This window comes from Watersipora subatra, chromosome 7 (assembly GCF_963576615.1).
Source record: "Watersipora subatra chromosome 7, tzWatSuba1.1, whole genome shotgun sequence".
NCBI lineage: Eukaryota > Metazoa > Bryozoa > Gymnolaemata > Cheilostomatida > Watersiporidae > Watersipora > Watersipora subatra.
Window position 1 is genome coordinate 21,775,989 of NC_088714.1, and position 19,925 is coordinate 21,795,913.

General features: G+C 33.6%; 1 protein-coding gene across 1 annotated transcript in view; it reads left to right on the forward strand.

The window, feature by feature from the left end:
* Positions 1-2,392: 2,392 nt before the first annotated feature.
* Positions 2,393-19,925, forward strand: part of LOC137399602 (Golgi resident protein GCP60-like) — a 40,522-nt gene continuing 22,989 nt past the window's right edge. Inside the window, exons 1-5 of the mRNA XM_068085780.1 lie at positions 2,393-2,564; positions 8,226-8,367; positions 10,863-11,003; positions 13,140-13,323; positions 16,805-16,939. Coding sequence (XP_067941881.1) covers positions 2,417-2,564; positions 8,226-8,367; positions 10,863-11,003; positions 13,140-13,323; positions 16,805-16,939 — 750 coding nt within the window. The 5' untranslated portion in view covers positions 2,393-2,416. The remainder of the gene's footprint in view (positions 2,565-8,225; positions 8,368-10,862; positions 11,004-13,139; positions 13,324-16,804; positions 16,940-19,925) is intronic.

Consider the following 19,925-nt stretch of genomic DNA (forward strand, 5'->3'; position numbering starts at 1 on the left):
TATAGATATATATATATACATATATATAAATATATATACATATATATATTTATATATATACATGGTTATATGTATAGTTATATATATAAATATACATATACATATATATATAAATATTTATATATATACATATACATGTATATAGGTGAATATACATATTTATATATATATATACATACATGTATATATATATGAGAATATACAATGTCTATATATGTTTTACCAGAAACTATAGAAATATTTTTACTTTTTGAAATTTGTTTCATCGTTTTTGGTTCAAAGACAGAATAGTTCAAGATTAAAATCGACAAAAGTTTATTGCAGTAACGATGCTCAGAAAAAAAATATGTGTGCAGATTTTTCCAAAAATGATGTCACTAGTCGTGCATTTTGGTTATAAATGATATACAGCCTCGCCTGCTTTTTGCACTCATATAGTTACAAAGCATTTAGAAGAAAACATTTCATATTACTTGGGCTATGAACAAGCTTGGCTGATTTGTGTAGATTGTCAGTACACAATAGTAACATGAGGTACACACTAAACTAGTTAAAGCTGAAGATTTTGATGGTGAAAGAGACAACAAAGAGACAAATTGGGCCAAAGTTTATTATTAACACTAACTCAACTTAAAAACTACAAAAATTATAAAGTCATTGATCAATACAAGTATATACTATTGCCATTCAAAATCAACCAGTAGTTTTTGATATGTTCATATACAACTAACTCAAGGTATTATTGCCAACTTAACCAAACTGGTTGGCAGAATAATCTTCTCAAATGTAGCAATGATACATTAAACATAGAAGTTATAGCGTCATTTCTTTTCTACCTGCCTTTTTACGTTTGAAATATGGTTTTTAGAATAACTAAAAAGCTTTTTTATTATTATTATTCATTATTATTAACTATTCTGTTTCTAAATGTGTATGCATATGATGTATAATAATATATAAAATAATATTATGTTATTATATTACATAATTATATTACATCATATATTTTTTATTTATGATATGTATTATATCATTTATATCATATATTTCTTATATATTATGTTATTATATATTATAATATATAAAAATATATCTGGTATAATACATTTTTGTTACTAGTAGCTCTCCTAACACATTTAAAACTAATAGCCATCTTTACAGTACTGGATTAAGAGAATTAACCAAATAACCTTTTAATTGAGTCTAAGCGTACACAATATGATGTCAGTTTGTGTAGCATGTGCGTCTTAATGTTTCTTTAATGCTGGTCAGCAGATTTTAGAATATTTAATTAAAAGTGCAATTAGCCTTTGATGATAATTGCTCATCCAAATAATTTTAGCAAATTAATTAAGTTTGTTTTAGAGTGACAGCGCTACAGCAGATCTTTGACAAACAAAGTTGGTTTCAGATTGTCTCATCATTGTAATATTTTCAGCTTGGCATTTCCTTAGGTTTTTGCCTTCAGGCTGTTTTGTACCTAAATCATTAAGGCAAACACCACTAATAACCGTGCTACTAATTGTACAGAAAGAAAGCAAGGGTGGTGAGAGATTAGACAACGATTAAGATATTCATCTAGCCAATTTGTATCTGATCTCATACTGCATGCATCTACCCCCCCCCCCCCCGGATCTACTAACAATGTTTGAAGCTCTGAGAAGTTACAAAAGGCATTGTTAGCAGGAAAACTAATTATGTTCACAACATACACTTACGATAAACAGATGAAATCATCAGATTTATTCTTTTTTCATTTTAGCAAAAGGAATTTATTTAACTCAAGGTGTTATGTTAACAATCTTAAGATCATTTTTCTTATTACTGTACAATTTTGTATGAAATGCATAAAAACTTTCACTAATTAGTCATCAATATTTTACTGTGTTTTCAACATAACAAAGCTTCATAAAACACTTTTGAGTGATAGTGTAATTTATTACACAAATTCAACTTTAATTGATAAAAGTTAATTGATTAATTGATTAATTTAATTGATTATTTTTAACCCTAGTTAGATAGTTACTAGCAATAACAATAGTCAAGTAGTTCCTAAATAATATATCATAAACTTAAAACACTGAACTATTCTATGAAATTAAATTGGCCACAAAAGCTTATTGAAGTTTGGTTAAATGTGGTCTATTTAAGACAGGTTGAGCAAAAGTCTTTCTAAGTCATTATTTAGACGAACATCGGTGACAGTCAGAAAATGTAGTTGCTTGATTTGTCAAGAATGCACATAACGTTTCTTTTATGTGCAAGTTGTCTGCTCCTTGTTTAAATGATGGCGCATGTACTCAGTGTACCCGAAAGCTATATAAAAGACATTTAATGGGATTGCTAGAAAATCTCGAGAGCATGCGCGAGTATCAATTACGTGGATAAACTTTTTCAACCATTGAAACCTTCCAACATGGAAGCAAAATCTTTAGAAGCTGCTGTTGGCAATATGAGCTTGAACGATTCCGACTTACCTATCTCATCTCAGTCATCACATGAATTTGGGAACGATCTGCTACCTTTAGATTCTCTATATAAGCTATGCATGCGATATTATAAAGGTATATTGAGCTTGTTATTGAACTTCAACAAATAATCGAAATGAACATGAATTGGACACGCAGCCTGAAATTATGTGCTTTATTGTTCCAGTAGTGGATCTGGTTATGTTAGATTATGTTTCAAAATGTTATCGAGTTACTAACGAAAGTATGAACAATTTTCTGCTTAACATTTTGAACTGGTGCTTTCAACTATAATTAAATAAACACTCGTATTCTCAACATTTTGCTTATTAAGCTTTGGGATATAAATTAAGGAGTAAAGAATGCAGATGCTAGCTAAACACTATTCGAAATCAATCTGATCAAAAGATTTGATTTAAATACTTGTTTCCGATATGTTCCACTCGAATCAAATGAAATATATTTATATAGTCATGCGTATATAGCCATACCGTTTAATATTGTTGAAGTAGTTAACGTACCTTTTATGGACCCTAAAAAGACGAATATTTGCAAAACGCAGTGGCAGGTCTTATTAGTGTATTAATTTTTTAGTCTGTTTTTTTTCTTCTGAAATTAGGAGCTTTTATCTGAAGATTATTTGCAGTTATCAAAGACTGAAATCTTTGATAACTGCAAGTCACTGTCAACCCCTCAAGTTGCCTACGGTGCTGAGCAACTATGAATACTAAGGTTAGGTTTTGAGATGATGCTAGTAACAGGTAAAATTTGTATGGCAATGATAGTTGCTAAGAAAGTCTGTAAAAGTTTAAAAAGGTTTGTTATGATTCACTACATACCAATATAATATATATTAAGCTATTTCTAACCTATATACAGATGTTTCCCTCATGTTGCGTTAAACATGCTTAAAACAATGGCTGGTCAGTCTTAAGCTTCAATTCGGATAAATTATGGAAGGTTTAAACAGCTGTAGCACCCATAACCTTATTTGCTGGTTTTTAAGCAGTTAATGTCAACATTTTCTCAAATTTTGCCACCTACAAAGCATGTATTACATTATTAATATATTAAAGCATTGCTCAAATATGTAGAACTATTTATACTGTGTATCTAAATGAAATTTGTGCAACTTGACTATTACAGGCACATTGTTAAAAATAAATTTCATCATTTGCGGTAAAATAGAAACTGCATCATTTGCTAGGATTTGGTAACAAAATTGTTTAAATTTTACGATGATCAAGGTAATTGTTAAATTCTTATGAAATGTTCACTAATGTGTGTTTTAACAATCTTTGGATGTGCCTCAAAGATGACTCAATTCAGCGACACAACTTTGGACGTTGCTGCAAGAGGCTGCTATATCTTGCCTCTAAATGCCAGTCAACCACTAATTGAATGTGCATTGGAAAAATGGGAAATTTTTCTCTATGCTGTTATATTTTGCTTGCAGTTAACATATGGAGGTTTTCTAATCTGAGTTGCAATTAGTTGGAGCTATCATAAATTTTTTTTGAATTTATTAAATTTAAATGTTTAAATGTAAGCACTAAATTTAAATGTTTAAATTTTATCAATATATTTGCATTGATTTATAGGCTTGCTAGTTTGCAGCAAAACCTGGGTTTTTATGGGCAATGAAAATTAGGTAATAAGTGCCTGTTCATTGCAAACCCTGTTTAGATAATCACCATTGAAGCCACCAACAATTATTACTAGTTTGTAGATGCAGAAGGCATCTATTTCAGGCATTCAATGCTACTATGAGGCAATCAATAGCTGTGAACGTGTGCTCTTCATTTTTAAAGAATTGACCATCTAGATTAAGTTCAGCATGAATTCAGTATTATAGTAATTTGAACTTTGAAAAATGATTAAAAACACAATGCAGACGTTTGGTAAAGCAGTGAAATGAAATAACAAGTATTATTAGCAGAAACATCAATTCATAGGGCATTCAATTTGGAAACAAATATGAGAACTGAGCTCTGTATACAAATCTGGCTATGCCCTAAAAAGGGCCTCTGGGTTATCAAACCGTACACTGTAAATCTGCAAATTTATAATGTACATAATACTCGATCAAATATTTAAAAAAATATATCAAAGCAAGTGAAATACAAACAATGTTTATAATAATTTCAGAAACTAAAATAAAAGAGCTTGAATAAATTTATTTAGCATGGTTAACTTCTCTGCTGCTGCTACCTATTTTAGTTTCAGTGTCGCGTTTACTCGCTTCACCGTCTTTTAGGTTTCCAATTTTATCTTCTCTGTCTTTCAACGTCAAATCTTCTTAACCGCTGAACTAGCCGACATCAGCATCTGAAGGAACTTTTTTAGCTAGTATTTTTATGTGTAGCCATTTTGAATAGTTTTTACCAAAAGGAAGAGGATCTTTTATATATGAACACTGTTTGCACACGCCTGCTAAGCACAAAGATTAGCTTCATAATAGTAGTACTGATTATTTTGTGTTTAATACACCCTGGAAAATGGCTGTTATAATCCAAACTTGTAAAATATTCAAAGGATTTAAAAGTGTCTATCTAATCCCAAGATTTTTGAGTTCTGTCTTCAATGCGTCGGTAGGCAGACCAAAGGTTTTTGGGATCTATCGTAAAAGGGCTGATGCATATTGTTATAAGCTGAATGCTTCATTCCAGTAAATCTCATAATTCCTATTTTTGATAAATGTTCATACTATTATAAAAGATGTAGGTATTGATTGCATTCTATTGTACAAGTTTTTTTTATGAACAACTAATGTATTGATTAACAAGTTAGCCTAAAATCTTATTTTTAAATATTAGAATATTATTGATTTTTCCAAGCTTCATATTGCATATTATATTTCCGTTGGAAAACAATTTAAGAACCTCTATGTAATAGTAATGTGTAGTCTGTTTTGGATTGAAAATAGTTGTGGGTGTTAACAAGCAGTTTAAATGAGCTGAAACTTATTTTTGAAAGTGCATTGCAACAGTGTCTTGTACTGGACTCATGGAACACTGCTTATAATAGAAATCAAGTAATCAAAGATAGAGCAATATCTCTATCTGTTAAGTTACTAAGTTGTGTGCAGCAGCCTTGGTACCTAGTAGTTATAGTTGCAATGCTGCAGTTAATTATTCTATTTTAGAACAGCTAGTAATAACACGAGCTAGTAATAACATGAGCTAGTAATAAGGTGCTGCTTTATTAAATCACACTTCAATTTGATTAGCTGTTTTCATAAAACTGACAAAGAACCTAATTAAACGAGAGTTGGGTAAAAGTTTGGAAAAGTGGAATTAGTGGTTCTTTGATTAATATGTCCTTGACTCAGTTTTGGTCGTGCAAATATAGTTCAAGTGCTATTTACTTGTATAGAGAGATTCAATAAAGACTGTTTCCTTGTTTGTTTTGTAAATTTTGCGAATGTTTGTAAACTGACTTCTGTATTATACTTGAAGTTGAGAAAGTTATCATTATTTGGAAGCATTATTGCGTGTGGGCTGTTTTGATAGTTATCATGCTTCTGGTGCAGCTTTGCTTTTCCATTATGTTAAATAAATTTTATTTCCATCTATGCGCATGTTAATATGCTACGAGAGTAAATTGTATGGTTTCGGTGTCAGTAATATGTATGTTAATCGCTTGAAATAAAAAGTGCTAATAAATCTTTCTATACCACCATTACTGTGGCTGTGAAACAAAAGGCGTAAGTGATTTCAGCTCTGAATCTCTGAACTCTGAAACTAATTTAAGTGTTGCCATTATTTGGTTATGTTCATGAGTTATTTTACTCTAAGATTACAAACTTGAATACCCGAGCTAGTCAACTAAAAAGTTATTTTGAGAAGGTCGAACTTGCATAATAATAGGCGGCTCATTGGAAATCCAATTAGTCGGTAGTACTGTAGGTTTATTGCTTCTCTGCAGAAAATCAATTGTCCTCTAACACAATTAGATATACTGTCTACATACAGTAAAGAACCCACATAACGTGTCATAGCATTAGTGATTATGCTTTCGTCACATCTGAGTCTTGTTTATTGAATTACATATATAAGTTTTGCTGTCTGTTACTGAAGGCAGTCACCCTTTGGAGCATAATGCTTATGCCACATCATTGTTGACCACTACCATTCTGCAATTCAGGCTTGCCACCCAATCTTAACTCAACATATTTTCTTGATCAGCCTGGGTAACGTATTATCGTAGGTGGCCACAAACTTATTCTCATTATGACCTCAATCATTCCTCGTTTTAGACTAAACTAAAAGGTAAATTCTCTGAGCATCATTGTTGGTAGACTACGATTTTTTTACCCTGGGATTGTGTTTTGTTAGTCTTGAGGCAATATAGAATAACTGTTATAGTTGGATAGCTGGCGAAATAAGGACGAATCAGTACTAGTTTCATTTGAAGGTTTGTTTCAATGATCACAGTAAAGAGTGTACTGTACTTTTCGGACTATGAGCCGCTACTTTTTTCTGATGTTTTGAGTTCATGCGGCTTATATAAGGGTGCGGCTATTCTTTAGATTTTGTTTCACCGCTAGGGCGCACCAACCGGAATCTCCGGTAAGTGCGCCTTTAGTGGAGAAAAAAACAATGAAACAATGCCTAACGGTACTGTTCCGTTAGGCACTGGGTTAAAAAGGGTCGGTTAATATGGAACAGTGCCTGACGGCACTGTTCCGTTTTAACTAGCAAAGTTGCTGCCGTGTTAAAAATCACCGTCCTGACTTCTGCGGCCTATGCAAAGGTGCGGTCTATGTATTGTTTTATTATCGTTTTTTTGAAAATGAAGCATATGAGGCTTATATAAGGGTGCGGTTAATAGTCCGAAAAGTATGGTAGATTTTGTTGCACTCAATATATCCTCCACTAACTACATGTGCATCTAAAACATGTTCATGTTTTCATAGAAGTACATATGGCTATAGTTTAATAGTCCAACTAAATCAGGCTAATATTTATATAACAAAGCCTGTCAGTTTGAGGTAACATTGGTATACACTTGTTGGGAGCGCTCGTACACCATGTTTTCTTGCTAGCAAGCTTCCGGTCAGCATTAAAAAGCTTTTTTAATATTATTTAATACTGTTGTGCAATATTTAAAAATGAAACATGCATATTCAGTATGAAACTTCATCAATATTCAAATATCAACGCTTTGGAAACGCCTAGTCAAGCTCATTTGAACGCACTGTCACTTAAAAGGCAAGCCATGGGAGACAAATCTAAATTTGGCTTCAACATAATGTATATATACATGTAGATGAACTATTGATTGACAAATTTCACATATTTTGAAATATGCTTGTCAAAATATGTGAAAGTTGTCACCATAAAGTTGGTAAATCCTTGTGCCTTAATGAAATTCACCACATTTCCCACAATCTAATGAACCTTTCTAAACCTGGTAGAAACAAAGCTACGTTGAAACCGTTACTTGCGCTGCAAATTGGGTCGACTTGAGAATTACTTGAAAAACTACATAAGTTCCCTTATGTAGTTTAACATGTCAGACAGTCAATCTGTCTGATGTCCTGTTTGACGCATTTGGATCGAAGAAGATAGTATTTTCAGTCTAGCATCAATGGTGTTATTATACAAAAATATTTTTTGTACCAACTTATCTTGCCTTTTGCCATGCCAAGGCTCAATGAGTGTCACTTGATAACCACAATTGCTATTATAGTAGATCTACATGTATATTGGAGAATGTGCATCTGTACCTACTATCTAGACTTGTGATTTACAGAAAATGTTAGTGGAGGTTTGTCTATACCGTATCAGGACAAGATGAAGCTACTGGCTTTACACAAGCAGGTCACCTGTGGAAAATACACTCCAGGTGCTGGCCAAGAACCTGGTTTTCTTGATGTTGTTGGCAATGATAGAAAGTAAGTTGTTCATCAGGTTTTCAAGTTTCCGTAGAATATATTGAAAGTTGTTGTTCCACAAGTATGTACAGCCTCTCTTGTACCATAACTGATATCACAAACATTTTGCATATTGTTTCTATTGGTTTTAGAATTCAATTTTTTTTAACCATATTTTCATAACCCTCTTTTAACCATATAAATATTTTGTAGCATCGGGCTGACTCACTCATGTTAAACCCAGTAACTGTCTAGCAAAATTTGTGCTATTGGTGAGACTCTCAAATTCTCCGACTCTCTCTATGCTTTGACAAGCCGCAAACATTTTATTTCTGAATTGTTTTTCTCGAAGTAGAAGTCATGCATATCACTGGTGTTAAAGCTTTAAAATGTAATGCATGCTCTAATATCCTAAAATATTTCTCTCACAAGGCTAGTAATAAGATGATTATTCGATAGTAATTACAATTACTCGATGTTTCACGGTTCGGGCCATTATAATGTTTTTCGTTTAGATGTTCAATATAATGGCATTGTGTATTCATAGTTGTGTCATGAGGTACTTGCCATTCATTGAAACCCGCTTTATAATCTAGTTTAGTTCACAAACTTACTGTTAAATTTCCTTTTTAGTTAGCTAAGTTCCTTACTCTAAGAAACTATGCTTTTCCTTCAGAATGTAAGTTATTGGGAGTATTATTAATAAACAACTAGGCTTTTCTGAAAATCACTCAAATTGATCTTGCTGGATATAAAGACAGTCTCTTGCAGTTTCCGGCAGATTGCAAATACTGCATTTATTAATGTAGCGATTGGGACCACAAGAGAATCTTGCAGTCAATAGTGGACCCATGGTTATATTGTTGATATTTATAGCAATTCAGCTAATAATGCTTTGAGCAATGAGATCAATTAAGGGGGAAAGGCTCTAGTAAATAATATGTTTATGGTGACACAGACCAGGAATTATAGTAATCACTGCAGCGTATCAAACTATGCTGGTAGGAATGCAGGTGGTTGGTGACATTGAGTCTGTCACCAACCACCCTTATATGCAATAACTAACCATGATGGTCTGGTATACCCAGTATTGTGTATTTTCTACATAAATGGCTGACACCTCATTATAGGGGTTATCAGTAAGGCTGACAAGCATCAAGTCTTGTCAATTAACTCAACTTTTGCCCTCGTTATTGGGAATCTTAGGTTTGCCATCTGATGGCCTCTGAAGACCTATTACTACATTGAGTTTTGTTACAATTTCCCTAACCAGTCATTGGGCACTTGACACTATGAGAATCTGAACACTGAAAATAATTATGGTGGAGTATTTTCAAAATTGAAACAGGATTGCTAGTCATGTTTAGTCGAATCCTCTCTGTAAGTTGGTGTGGTTTATGATTGGCTATGGGGGCTGAAAAATCATCAGAAAATTAAATATCAGTGATTTGAAGTTTGACAGATTGTTTGGTAAGTTTTTAATCAATAAATATTTAGATGTTTTGCATTATTGGTTTACCCAGTTTTAGCCAAATTTGCCCAGTACCTACATTTTACACCTATAATGTGATGGTAATAGTATAGTGTTGTCTACTGCATTTGAGTTCCAGATTGGTGCACTTCTCAGAGTGTCCAATGCTAAAATCAATTTTTGTGTGATGCTCACCAAGGGTGCCGTCAGCTGGATTTACTCCGAGTGGTTGCCGTACATGTATGTCAGAAAATATGCATGTAAGTGGGGCACCCTTCTGTGGAATACCGCGTCTTTCCAACAGGAAAGTCATTTATTCAACAGTAGGGTGATCTACTGCTGAATACCGTGTTGAAAAGACTGAATACCCTATTCAATTTTTTCCTGTAAACAAGGCACTACTATTAGCCTAATACAGTTACTAATTATTTCTATGACGTTGCATTCAAAGTTTTAACAAAAATAATGTAAAGCTTTGTAGTTAGAAAACGAACTTCGAAACGAACAGAAACAATTGTTTTTTGATGTAATCGAGTCATTATTTGCACGGTTTTGTGGACACTTTTTTGATCACTTACTGTTAAGGGTTTGTAAAGATCAAGAATGTCAAATAATGGCGATCGAATAGAAGTGGCTTTCAATTGAAGGGTGGCGCTCTATTTTTCAACCTTTCTCCCATAGTGGCGTTCCGATAGAGGTGATGTTCAAATAGAGGTGGCGTTCAAATAGAGATGGCGTTCAAATAGAGGTGGCATCCAAATAGAGGTGGCATTCAAACAAAGGTGGCTTTCAAACAAAGGTGGCGTTCAAACAAAGGTGGCTTTCAAATAGAGGTGCCGTTCAAATAGAGGTGCTGTTCAAATAGAGGTGCCGTTCAAATGAAGGTTTTACAGTTGTTCAAATTACAGCTGATTCACTCTAACCAACAATTGTACAATCCAAAAGATTCTGACATATGTAGGTTTTTACCTGCATGGCTAACCAAATGCTGCCCACTAATAATACAATGCAATGCTTTACAATTCTATCTAAAAATTTGTTGCAGACAAGCTTGGCAGGCACTTGGAGAGTTGAGCAAGGAGGATGCAATGAAAGACTTCATCAAATTGTTATATAAATGTTGCCCGAGTGTTAAGGAACACGTTGTTACACACATGGTACAACTAGAAGACCAAGCCAAACAGAGGTGAGTTTTAGAAAAATCAAGCCAGCATATGGACAGTTAATCAGAATATATAAATTTTACGAACTTGACACCATAATAATTTTGTATTTAAATTTTTGTTTCAGCCAGTTTCAGATTTTCCTCTCTTGGTCTGCCCTATATTTGATGATGCATTCAAATGTTGCCGACTATGCATTTATATTTCTACTTACGCATTGCTTCAGATATATTTGAAGTTTTGAAAAGGTTTGGTTATCTTCATAGTTCTTTGAAAACTAAAATAAGGAGATTTTTGCTGCTTTTGTAGTCTTAAAACAAGTTTGAATCAAAACTAAAAAGTGTCAGTATTATCAAACATTTATTAGACATTTGACCCTTCACATTTGCTTGCATTGATATACATTCAATGGACTGGAATTCCTTAGCAATACATTCCCAAAAAAAAAACAAATAGAAGAATGCATCTTCAACTGTTTTTTATAGTACTCTTCTTAGTTGTTACAAATATTAGACTATTTTAAATGAAGTTTTACAAAATCCGTTGATAAAATAAAACAATTCAGTAATAATATGTTGACCATAGCTCAAATTCTTGTAGTTAGGTGAGTAGATGGTCACCTACATAACTACATATGTATATGACAATCACTCGCATTTGTCACCAACCTGCATTACTCCTCTTGTTAAATTATGAAGAACAATTATATATTGGTCTCTGAGCGTGTGAGTGATCATGAATTGATCGATGAGGATTTTTCTCCTCATATAAAATTGTCTGTTCTGTAATGAGTTGGGAAAAATGTGTAGACTTTACCACTGTCTTATCTCCTTCTAGTCATCTGCTGCTTATGTGCTAGGAAGATAATTCGTAGGTTACACTACTTTACCAGAAAATACCTTGGGGTATTGTGCATGCAAAGGATAAATATAGTTTCTTTTCTGAGGGATACAGTGGACGGCGCGAATGCAATTTTGTGGTTTGATGAAATAAAATCCATTAAAATTGATAATAGTGTTATGGAAATGTTTTGAGACTCAACTTAATTGCAGAACACTGTAAATGTCTGCCTTTGATAATGCCAGATTTTGGATTAGAAAGTCCGCCATTTTCTAGTCTTTTAAAAAAATTAGTGAAATCCGGCAAAACGGATATCTTCTATAGCAAATGGGCTTAAGCATCTCAACTTTAATTTAAAATTAGAATTTGTCATAATCGCTAATCAACCGTGCTCATGTTTAATTACGTAAAATATTAATGATTTGTCACCATTTAACTATTTGCTATCATATTTTGTTTCTTTGCGCTACGATAATGCTCCATCACATTAATACGCACCGTTTTAGAAGCTAACTTGGTTATGTTTATGTATACAAATAAGTAGCCACATCACTTGTAATCATGTCAAAAGCAGGACCAAAATAGCGTGCGATACTATAAAATACTGGTACAAATTTAAGTGAATTGCCAAACAGCCATTCAAACAGATTTACACATTCTAATTTCCTTGAGTATTCATTTGGTGATGTAGTTTGGTACAGCATTTCTTCAGATACATTTTCTAAACGATCATTTAATGATAATTTTGTAGCAAAAAACATGATTGTCTTTCCAGCATTCCAGCATGTCTTTCGTCAGTCCATCTTCCCCCACACTGCTACACATTCACTTCATTATGGCTAGACAAAATATGAACACTTCAATATGAGCAAACATTTACCAGGAATAAGATTTGCACCAATGAAGTACCAACACAAGGGTGTATAACTTCTAAGTACTAGCTTTAGGTACTGCGTCTCCGAATACCAACAATAAAATCTGTGCCTATCATATATCAAACCTCAAAACGGTGGCTACAAGCATTAGTATGCACATCACTCAACTGCCCTGCCACTTTGATGAATGCCAACGCTGGATTTATAGCTATCAAATTTCCATCTTAACACTGGGCTTTAAAGAAACTAGCACTTTGGTAAACACCATCATCGATCATCAGCACTAAGAACTGTTTTATTTATACCAAACCCCTCGGATACAAATTCTGAACGATAATTTTAAAATAAGTGTCCTTCAGTACCAAACAAATAGCAGAATATTCCTAGGTAACTGTTAGGAATGGCTGTGCAAATTGGAATTTATATAGCTTTTTGTCACATTAGGAAGTTGGAAGAAGAGAAAAGGAGGGAGGAGGAAAAGGAAGCTGAGCGGCAGCGTGAGGCAGCAGCAAACGGTCAGCAAGCTCAGCACCTTCAAGAAGAGCAAGTACGGCGGGTGCTCAATCAGCAAACAGAAGTTCAGTTCCGCAATTATGCCCAGTCGCAGTTCCCTAATGACCCTGCTCAGGTTCGTTGCAACGCCGTTACGATAATATGTCATTCCATGAATGTAGTTGCGTTTTTGATAATATATCACACAAAGCCTTTAGTTGTTGCATTTCTAGTATACGAGTAAAAATCTATCGATAGACATGAAGAAAGTTTAACAGTCATGTTTACGTTGTAGATACATACCGAGGTACTTTGAATTTCTTATGTAGAACAGATGTTTAATCTGTACTCCGCTAGTTCATTCAACTCTTGGTCTGCAATGACTTAGCAATCGTTCTAGCTGTGATCCAATCTAATTAATTCATTGTTAGTATAAATCTGACGGTTGGAAAATTTATTGGACTAATTAAAGTTTTGGTTGAAATGGCGATCACACAAAATTTTTTGTTATCTCTATTAATAAATAGAAATAAACATGGTACAAATGCACTATAAGAGCTATAGAAGTTCAGTAACAATTGTAGCCTCACTCTAGGCGTTTAATAAATCAATAGAACTTGTAGTTTCCACAATAATCAACGTCTAAAATGGTGTGCTAGAAGTTAAAATAATATTTCTTTGATTTGAAACATTTTACTACTCAATAGTTTTGTACATGTTTATAAATATTAAGTGTGTGTCTTATATATACATGTACAAAACTATTTAGTTATAAAATGTTTAAAATCAAAGTAGTCTGTTAATTATCTATATGTATTATATATAATAGATACATATATTATATATATAATAGATACATATATTATATATATAATAGATATATATAAATAAATGTGTTTGTGCTGTTGAATCTTACAATTATCTAAAACTAGCTGTGCCACCCGGCGTTGCCCGTGTAATAGAAAAGTCTTTAGATAGAAAATTGATTTGTATTTAACATATAACAACATTTCCCATTCTAACTTTCAAACTACATATCATGAGAGAAATGTGTCGTGTAGTTGAAATAAATTAAGAGAAAAATAAAAACAACTGTAAAGGTTTTAAAACTTTGTCAAACAACTGTACCTTTCAAGCTAGTAGCCTGGCATAAATTCCACTAAGCTAGTTAATAAGGTTAGGCTTCCAATGACGGTAAGCCATGACTTTGAGTCTGCATTGTTGTCCAGCTCAGGTGTTCTAATAATAGCTATAGCCGGAAAAACAACAGACAGATATACGGCATACAGACAGACTTTGAGAAATATATATATAGATGATGTCTTGGTGCAAAAAGATTAGTTTATGATCATAACAAGTATATGTCTGTCCTGATAGTCCCTCACAATCCAATGGTACAACCAACAGATTAGTATGTTTGTTTGCTAACAAAAAAGACAATTGATCATTATAACTATAGCCAAACTATGCAATATAACTGAAAAGTGTCAAAAATTTGTCCCAAATGTTATGGACATTCAATAGGAACACTGCAAGGCGTTCACGCTAATCCATAAATAAGCATTACAATGGCTTAAATTGCAATGCTATGCTCAGAACGAGTTGGTTTAAACTGGAAATGAGCTGAAAGGGTTTTCTGTTGTGCAAGATTTGGATATGAGATGGCAGAATTGAGTTACCTTTGTGATATGATCATAGATTGTGATAACAGACTTAATACTTTGTGATGAACACCAAACTACAATTTAAATGTTTACCGTTTTCAACATCATCTCGTCAAGCAGTCACATGTAAGAATAATAACCATTCTGTCATTGTATAGAATTTCTCTTTAATAAAGGTAGTTGTGCAACTGGCATGTCTTCCTTAAGTTGTATGTACCTCTCACAAGGGTGATGTCTGAACCATTGGGCAGTACCATGCGATATACTGTACATCGCTTTGGCTGTTTATCGGTGTTTTTTTTCTAACAACCTGGCATCACAATAGATTTAGCTTTTTTTCCCAATTTTGAAGTGAGCCTAGCTTTAAATTTTTTCTGCAAGTTTTTATATTGTTGATTTAATTAAAATTTGATTAGAGCATAAGGTTAAGATCTGAAACGCATTATCCGGGGAGTGTCAAATTAAATATTCCAAGAATTTAGGATACGCTAGCTCATACTCACTCAGTTCAAGCTGTAGAGAATATTTGGTCCTACCATTTCGTGTCGCACTATGTTGCAGTAAATCCACTCAATTAATTAGTAGGAAGCTTCGTCCAGTTGTAGACACTACTATGGCAGTTGTAGACACTACTATGGCAGTTGTAGACACTACTATGGCAGTTGTAGACACTACTATGGCAGTTGTAGACACTACTATGGCAGTTGTAGACACTACTATTCCAACTGTAACAAAAACTTCTATAGTTAAAATTTTCTGTTTGCTACAAAAAAACATCTAGTCTTTGTCTTTCTAACACTATTAAAAATATTTCCTTTCTATCGTATTCATGATCTCCATGCTCGCGCAATACTTAAAACATCTATATTCAAAATGTCGGTTTGCAATCCCTTGATTTTGGAGTATGATCTTTGCTAGCAATTATTAATGCATTCTCCGATAACTTGTGGGTCCAGTCCGAGATTGGCAAATTTTGTCACATAGAACACAGCGGTAGCCCTGTTCTGCATCACCAGAGGAGCTTTCAATGAGCTCTTCGGTCAGTCCTATTCAGTTCCCTATTTTAGCATTTCCAGTCATTTTCTTATGTGCCAACATTGATTGAAAAAATAGGATCAATACAACATAAAAGATCAATGCATTCAAGAAAATATTGCACCAAAAAAGAAGTTTGTTCTGAAAGATGATACATATAGCGAACAGTAGCTGTAGTGTTGCAAAACGCCAAATATGGTGGACAATTTGCTATTACAAGATATTTCTAGTGAAAACTTGTTTCAATTAGTGATAAAAGTGATACCATTCAAGCTACCAACTTGGACACCGTTTACTTGGCTACCACTGTTATCACTTTCATATTCATATTCATCAACATGCCATTTAATCGTGATGAACCAAACAACAAACATCACTACTTGCTTTTAGTAAACCGATAAAGCTTTGGTCAGGGACAGTGGCTGAATGCCAAGGCTGTTGACTTGATTAAGTGATTTCAAGTCAGCAATTTTCTTCCTTTCCTCGCGCTAAACAGTATTTTTACTTAAATGTGAATAACGCCTCTCTATTCTCTTCATATGGTTACTACCCTGTATGCTTTCATGTTAAAATCCTGTTAAAAAGATCTCTCTACTGCCTCCTCCAGACTGTGCATCGCAGGGCATGAGGATCTTCCCTAATAAATAAGACTCACCAAAATTAGAACTATTTGCTCCTTAGGTTGCCTCTTAAAGGCTCATCGCGTATTGCCAGGCGTTACTTGGCTAGTGTGTTTGTTTCTCCACATTTCTATCCTGCCAATTACTTGTAACTTAAAACTAGTTGCAAGCTTTTAATTAGCTGTAGCGGCAGCACTAGTAGGATAATTTATTATTTTACTGTTCTTTTGGCCGATTGCAGATTCTCACGCAATCTGTAACAATCTTTTGTGCAATAAGCGCTTGCATTTTGTTTCAGCAAGAGACTCTGGTAAAGCAGCTACGGGAGCAGCACTTTCAGCAGTACGTGCGACAGGTTTATGAAGCCCAGTTGAAACAGCAATCGGCACAGATGCCTACATTAGGACTGACAGCCCCTGCTGTCTCTTCTCAGGTAGGTGCAAAGCTTTCTCAACATCTTGAAAGCTATGAGTGATGCACAGATGAAGATCACATAACACCAAGAGTCAGCGCCTACATACTCAGCTAGTTTCTCTGTGATGTTGTCTATTGCTAATGAGATGGATTGGTATATATAAGGGGATAGGGAATGTTGTATAAATGAATGAACAATTGAAATCATATCTGCCACATTGCAAAGCAAATAATTTTTTTAACGGAAGATCTAGTTGACGACGTTTACTGACGGATAAATTCTACATATGAGGAGTTCATTTCCAAAACCAGTTATTTCCGATTTTAGCATTTTTCACAAACAAGAAAATTTTGTATACTCAATATTGTTCAATATAATTGGCATAGTTTTTAGCTAATACTCAAGACAAATGACCAAGCAAGCTTATACTTTCTTTTTGTTCAACAGTTTTGTCAAGAAGCATGGTAAACAGCCAATAGATTTCTGCATTTTTTTTCAAAAGCAGTTATTTCCAGAAATAACTGCTTTTGACATGAAAGAATCAGCAACCAGTAATTTAAACAATAAGTCTTAGATAATAGCCTGACTTTAACCACAGCTTTAGGTGAACTAATAATTTATGCGGACTAGCTACAAGCGGTGAACCAACATGTTATATACAATAATATCTCGAAAATAAAAACATACCGTATATCGTTTTACTGTAAAATGCATCTTATTTAGAAAGAAATTCTCTACAAGATATGTATAAAATTGTTTTGTAAATCTCACACTCGCAACTTTTTTTGCGTTGAACAAATGGGGTGTGTTTCTTATATCTATGAAAGTAACAATCTGGTTTGCCGTTTTGAAAAATAATTGAAAATGAAATTGGTAAGCCAAAATTTTTTTATTGGTTGCATGTGATTGGCAGTAAGGTTGTTTCAGATATCATTTGATTAGTCTAGCTAATGTTTGGGTCTTGTAATGAAAAGAAAAGTGACACCCTATTGATAAGGCGATCCATCGCCTTACTGTCTGTACTTATATTACTGCGCAAGCCGATACGTTGGCTTGCGAAAGAGTTAATAGCAAAAATAGTAGTAGATTACTACTACTAGCACTAGTTAACTTTTGTACTAAACACAAACAAACATGCATTGTGTTTGATGTGATTGTTTCCTTTTTCTTTGCCTTCTGCAATTTAGTTAAATTTTGGTTTCAAGCCAATTTAGCAGTAAAAGGTTTAAATTAATTACCTTCTACATTCTCTTTGTTCTTTTTACTTTTACCAGGTCGAGTTATTTGCACAGGTTCTTACACAAAGTCATTTAATGTTGCTACAGTAGAATTACTTGTTGAAGATGCATCCATCATGAAAGCACAGGAAGTGGAGAGATAGCTAACAAAACTAAGTCAACGAATCAAAAAGCTGACCTAGTTTTACAACAACCAATTGAAAAGCAAGCACAAAAATAACTGCTTTTGGAATGAAACCCAATAAGAATCTGGTTTTGGAACAAAACAAAGATTTTAGTGGGTGCAATGTATGAGAAATAACTGGTTTAGGAACAAACAATCCATTGATCAATGTACTCATATTATTAGAGTATAGTTTAAGATTAAAAAGTCAAAAAGTGCAAAAAATGGAAATAACTGGTTTTGGAAACGAACTCCTCATATATTGTTGCATTTTACTTTCGCATTCATGTTACAGTTTTCTGGTAACATGTTAACAATGTAATTCTACTGATTGTTTCAATTATAAAGTGACAAAATCTAGTCTATATATCTAAGCTATTTGAAAATTTCGCTCAAGTTGCCATCTCTCATTGTCTGGTCGGTTAGTGCTTTGTATTAAAGCAAAATTACATATACAGTGGAACATATTCTTACGAAGTTTGCTCATTCTATAAGCTGTTTCATCAACGGAAAATAGGTAGAAACCCTTTTTATCACGTAAATGCCCAAATCGGCTCCAAGCCGCCACAGAACTCAATCATAACATTTGGACGATTATAGATACATGCACTGGTTAGAACATGTAGCAAATACATGTTATAGTTGTATTACTACATGAGAAATAGAAAAAGAACACATGGAAAGAAAAAAGAACAACCAAATAATGAATAAAAACTGCCCAAGATACCATTAAACCTTTATTTGAATGCCATGGCTCTCTATTTTTTAAACCCTTCCTTTAGAGTGGTGCTTTATTAGAGGTGACTTTCAAATAAAGGGTGGTGTCATATTTTTCAAACACCTCGTCAGAATATTGAAAAGATAAGTTTAACTCCTTCACGGGCGAATCAAGTGTCGCCTATATTTTGAACTCTTTTTCGGGCGGTGCCACATAAACCCTTTCGGACACAAGAATTTGCTAACTTATTTACAACTTGTCATAGATCTCTAAATAAATATGCACGGGGAAGTGGATACATGTCTCTACCAGCTTATATATATTGCTTGCTATTAACCTACGATGATCTTATAGTCTGCATTGCAATTTATTGGAGTTTTCAAGTTTTTTTATTTCATTTTAAATTTGAAAACAATTTATAACTATATTTAACAAGGTTGTATAAAGTCTCATTGCACTCATTGATATGTGTGCTATAGTTTGCAGCCAAAACAGGGTTTTATGTGCAATAGAAGAGGAGTTGCATGTGTCTATCATTGTAATGCGTGTTCAGATCACCACAATGATTCTTTCAAATAATATGCTATAAATCTGCAAATTTATAAGTTATACAATAATCTATCAAATACTACAAATATATATTTAAGAACAAGTGACAAATGAACCATATTGATAATATATGCAGAGACCAAAATTAGCATTTCAAAACAAAAATTTACATTTTTAAAACAAAATTATTGGCTTCGCTTGCTCGGCCAGTTGTGTTCTGATTGTTGCCTCTGTTTATAACAATTTCATATTCTTCTGGCTGATCAATGCCTCCCACAGTGTCTTCTGACCTCAATTCCTCTTTTGCCTAGCTGAGCTAGTCGAGATTAGCTTCCA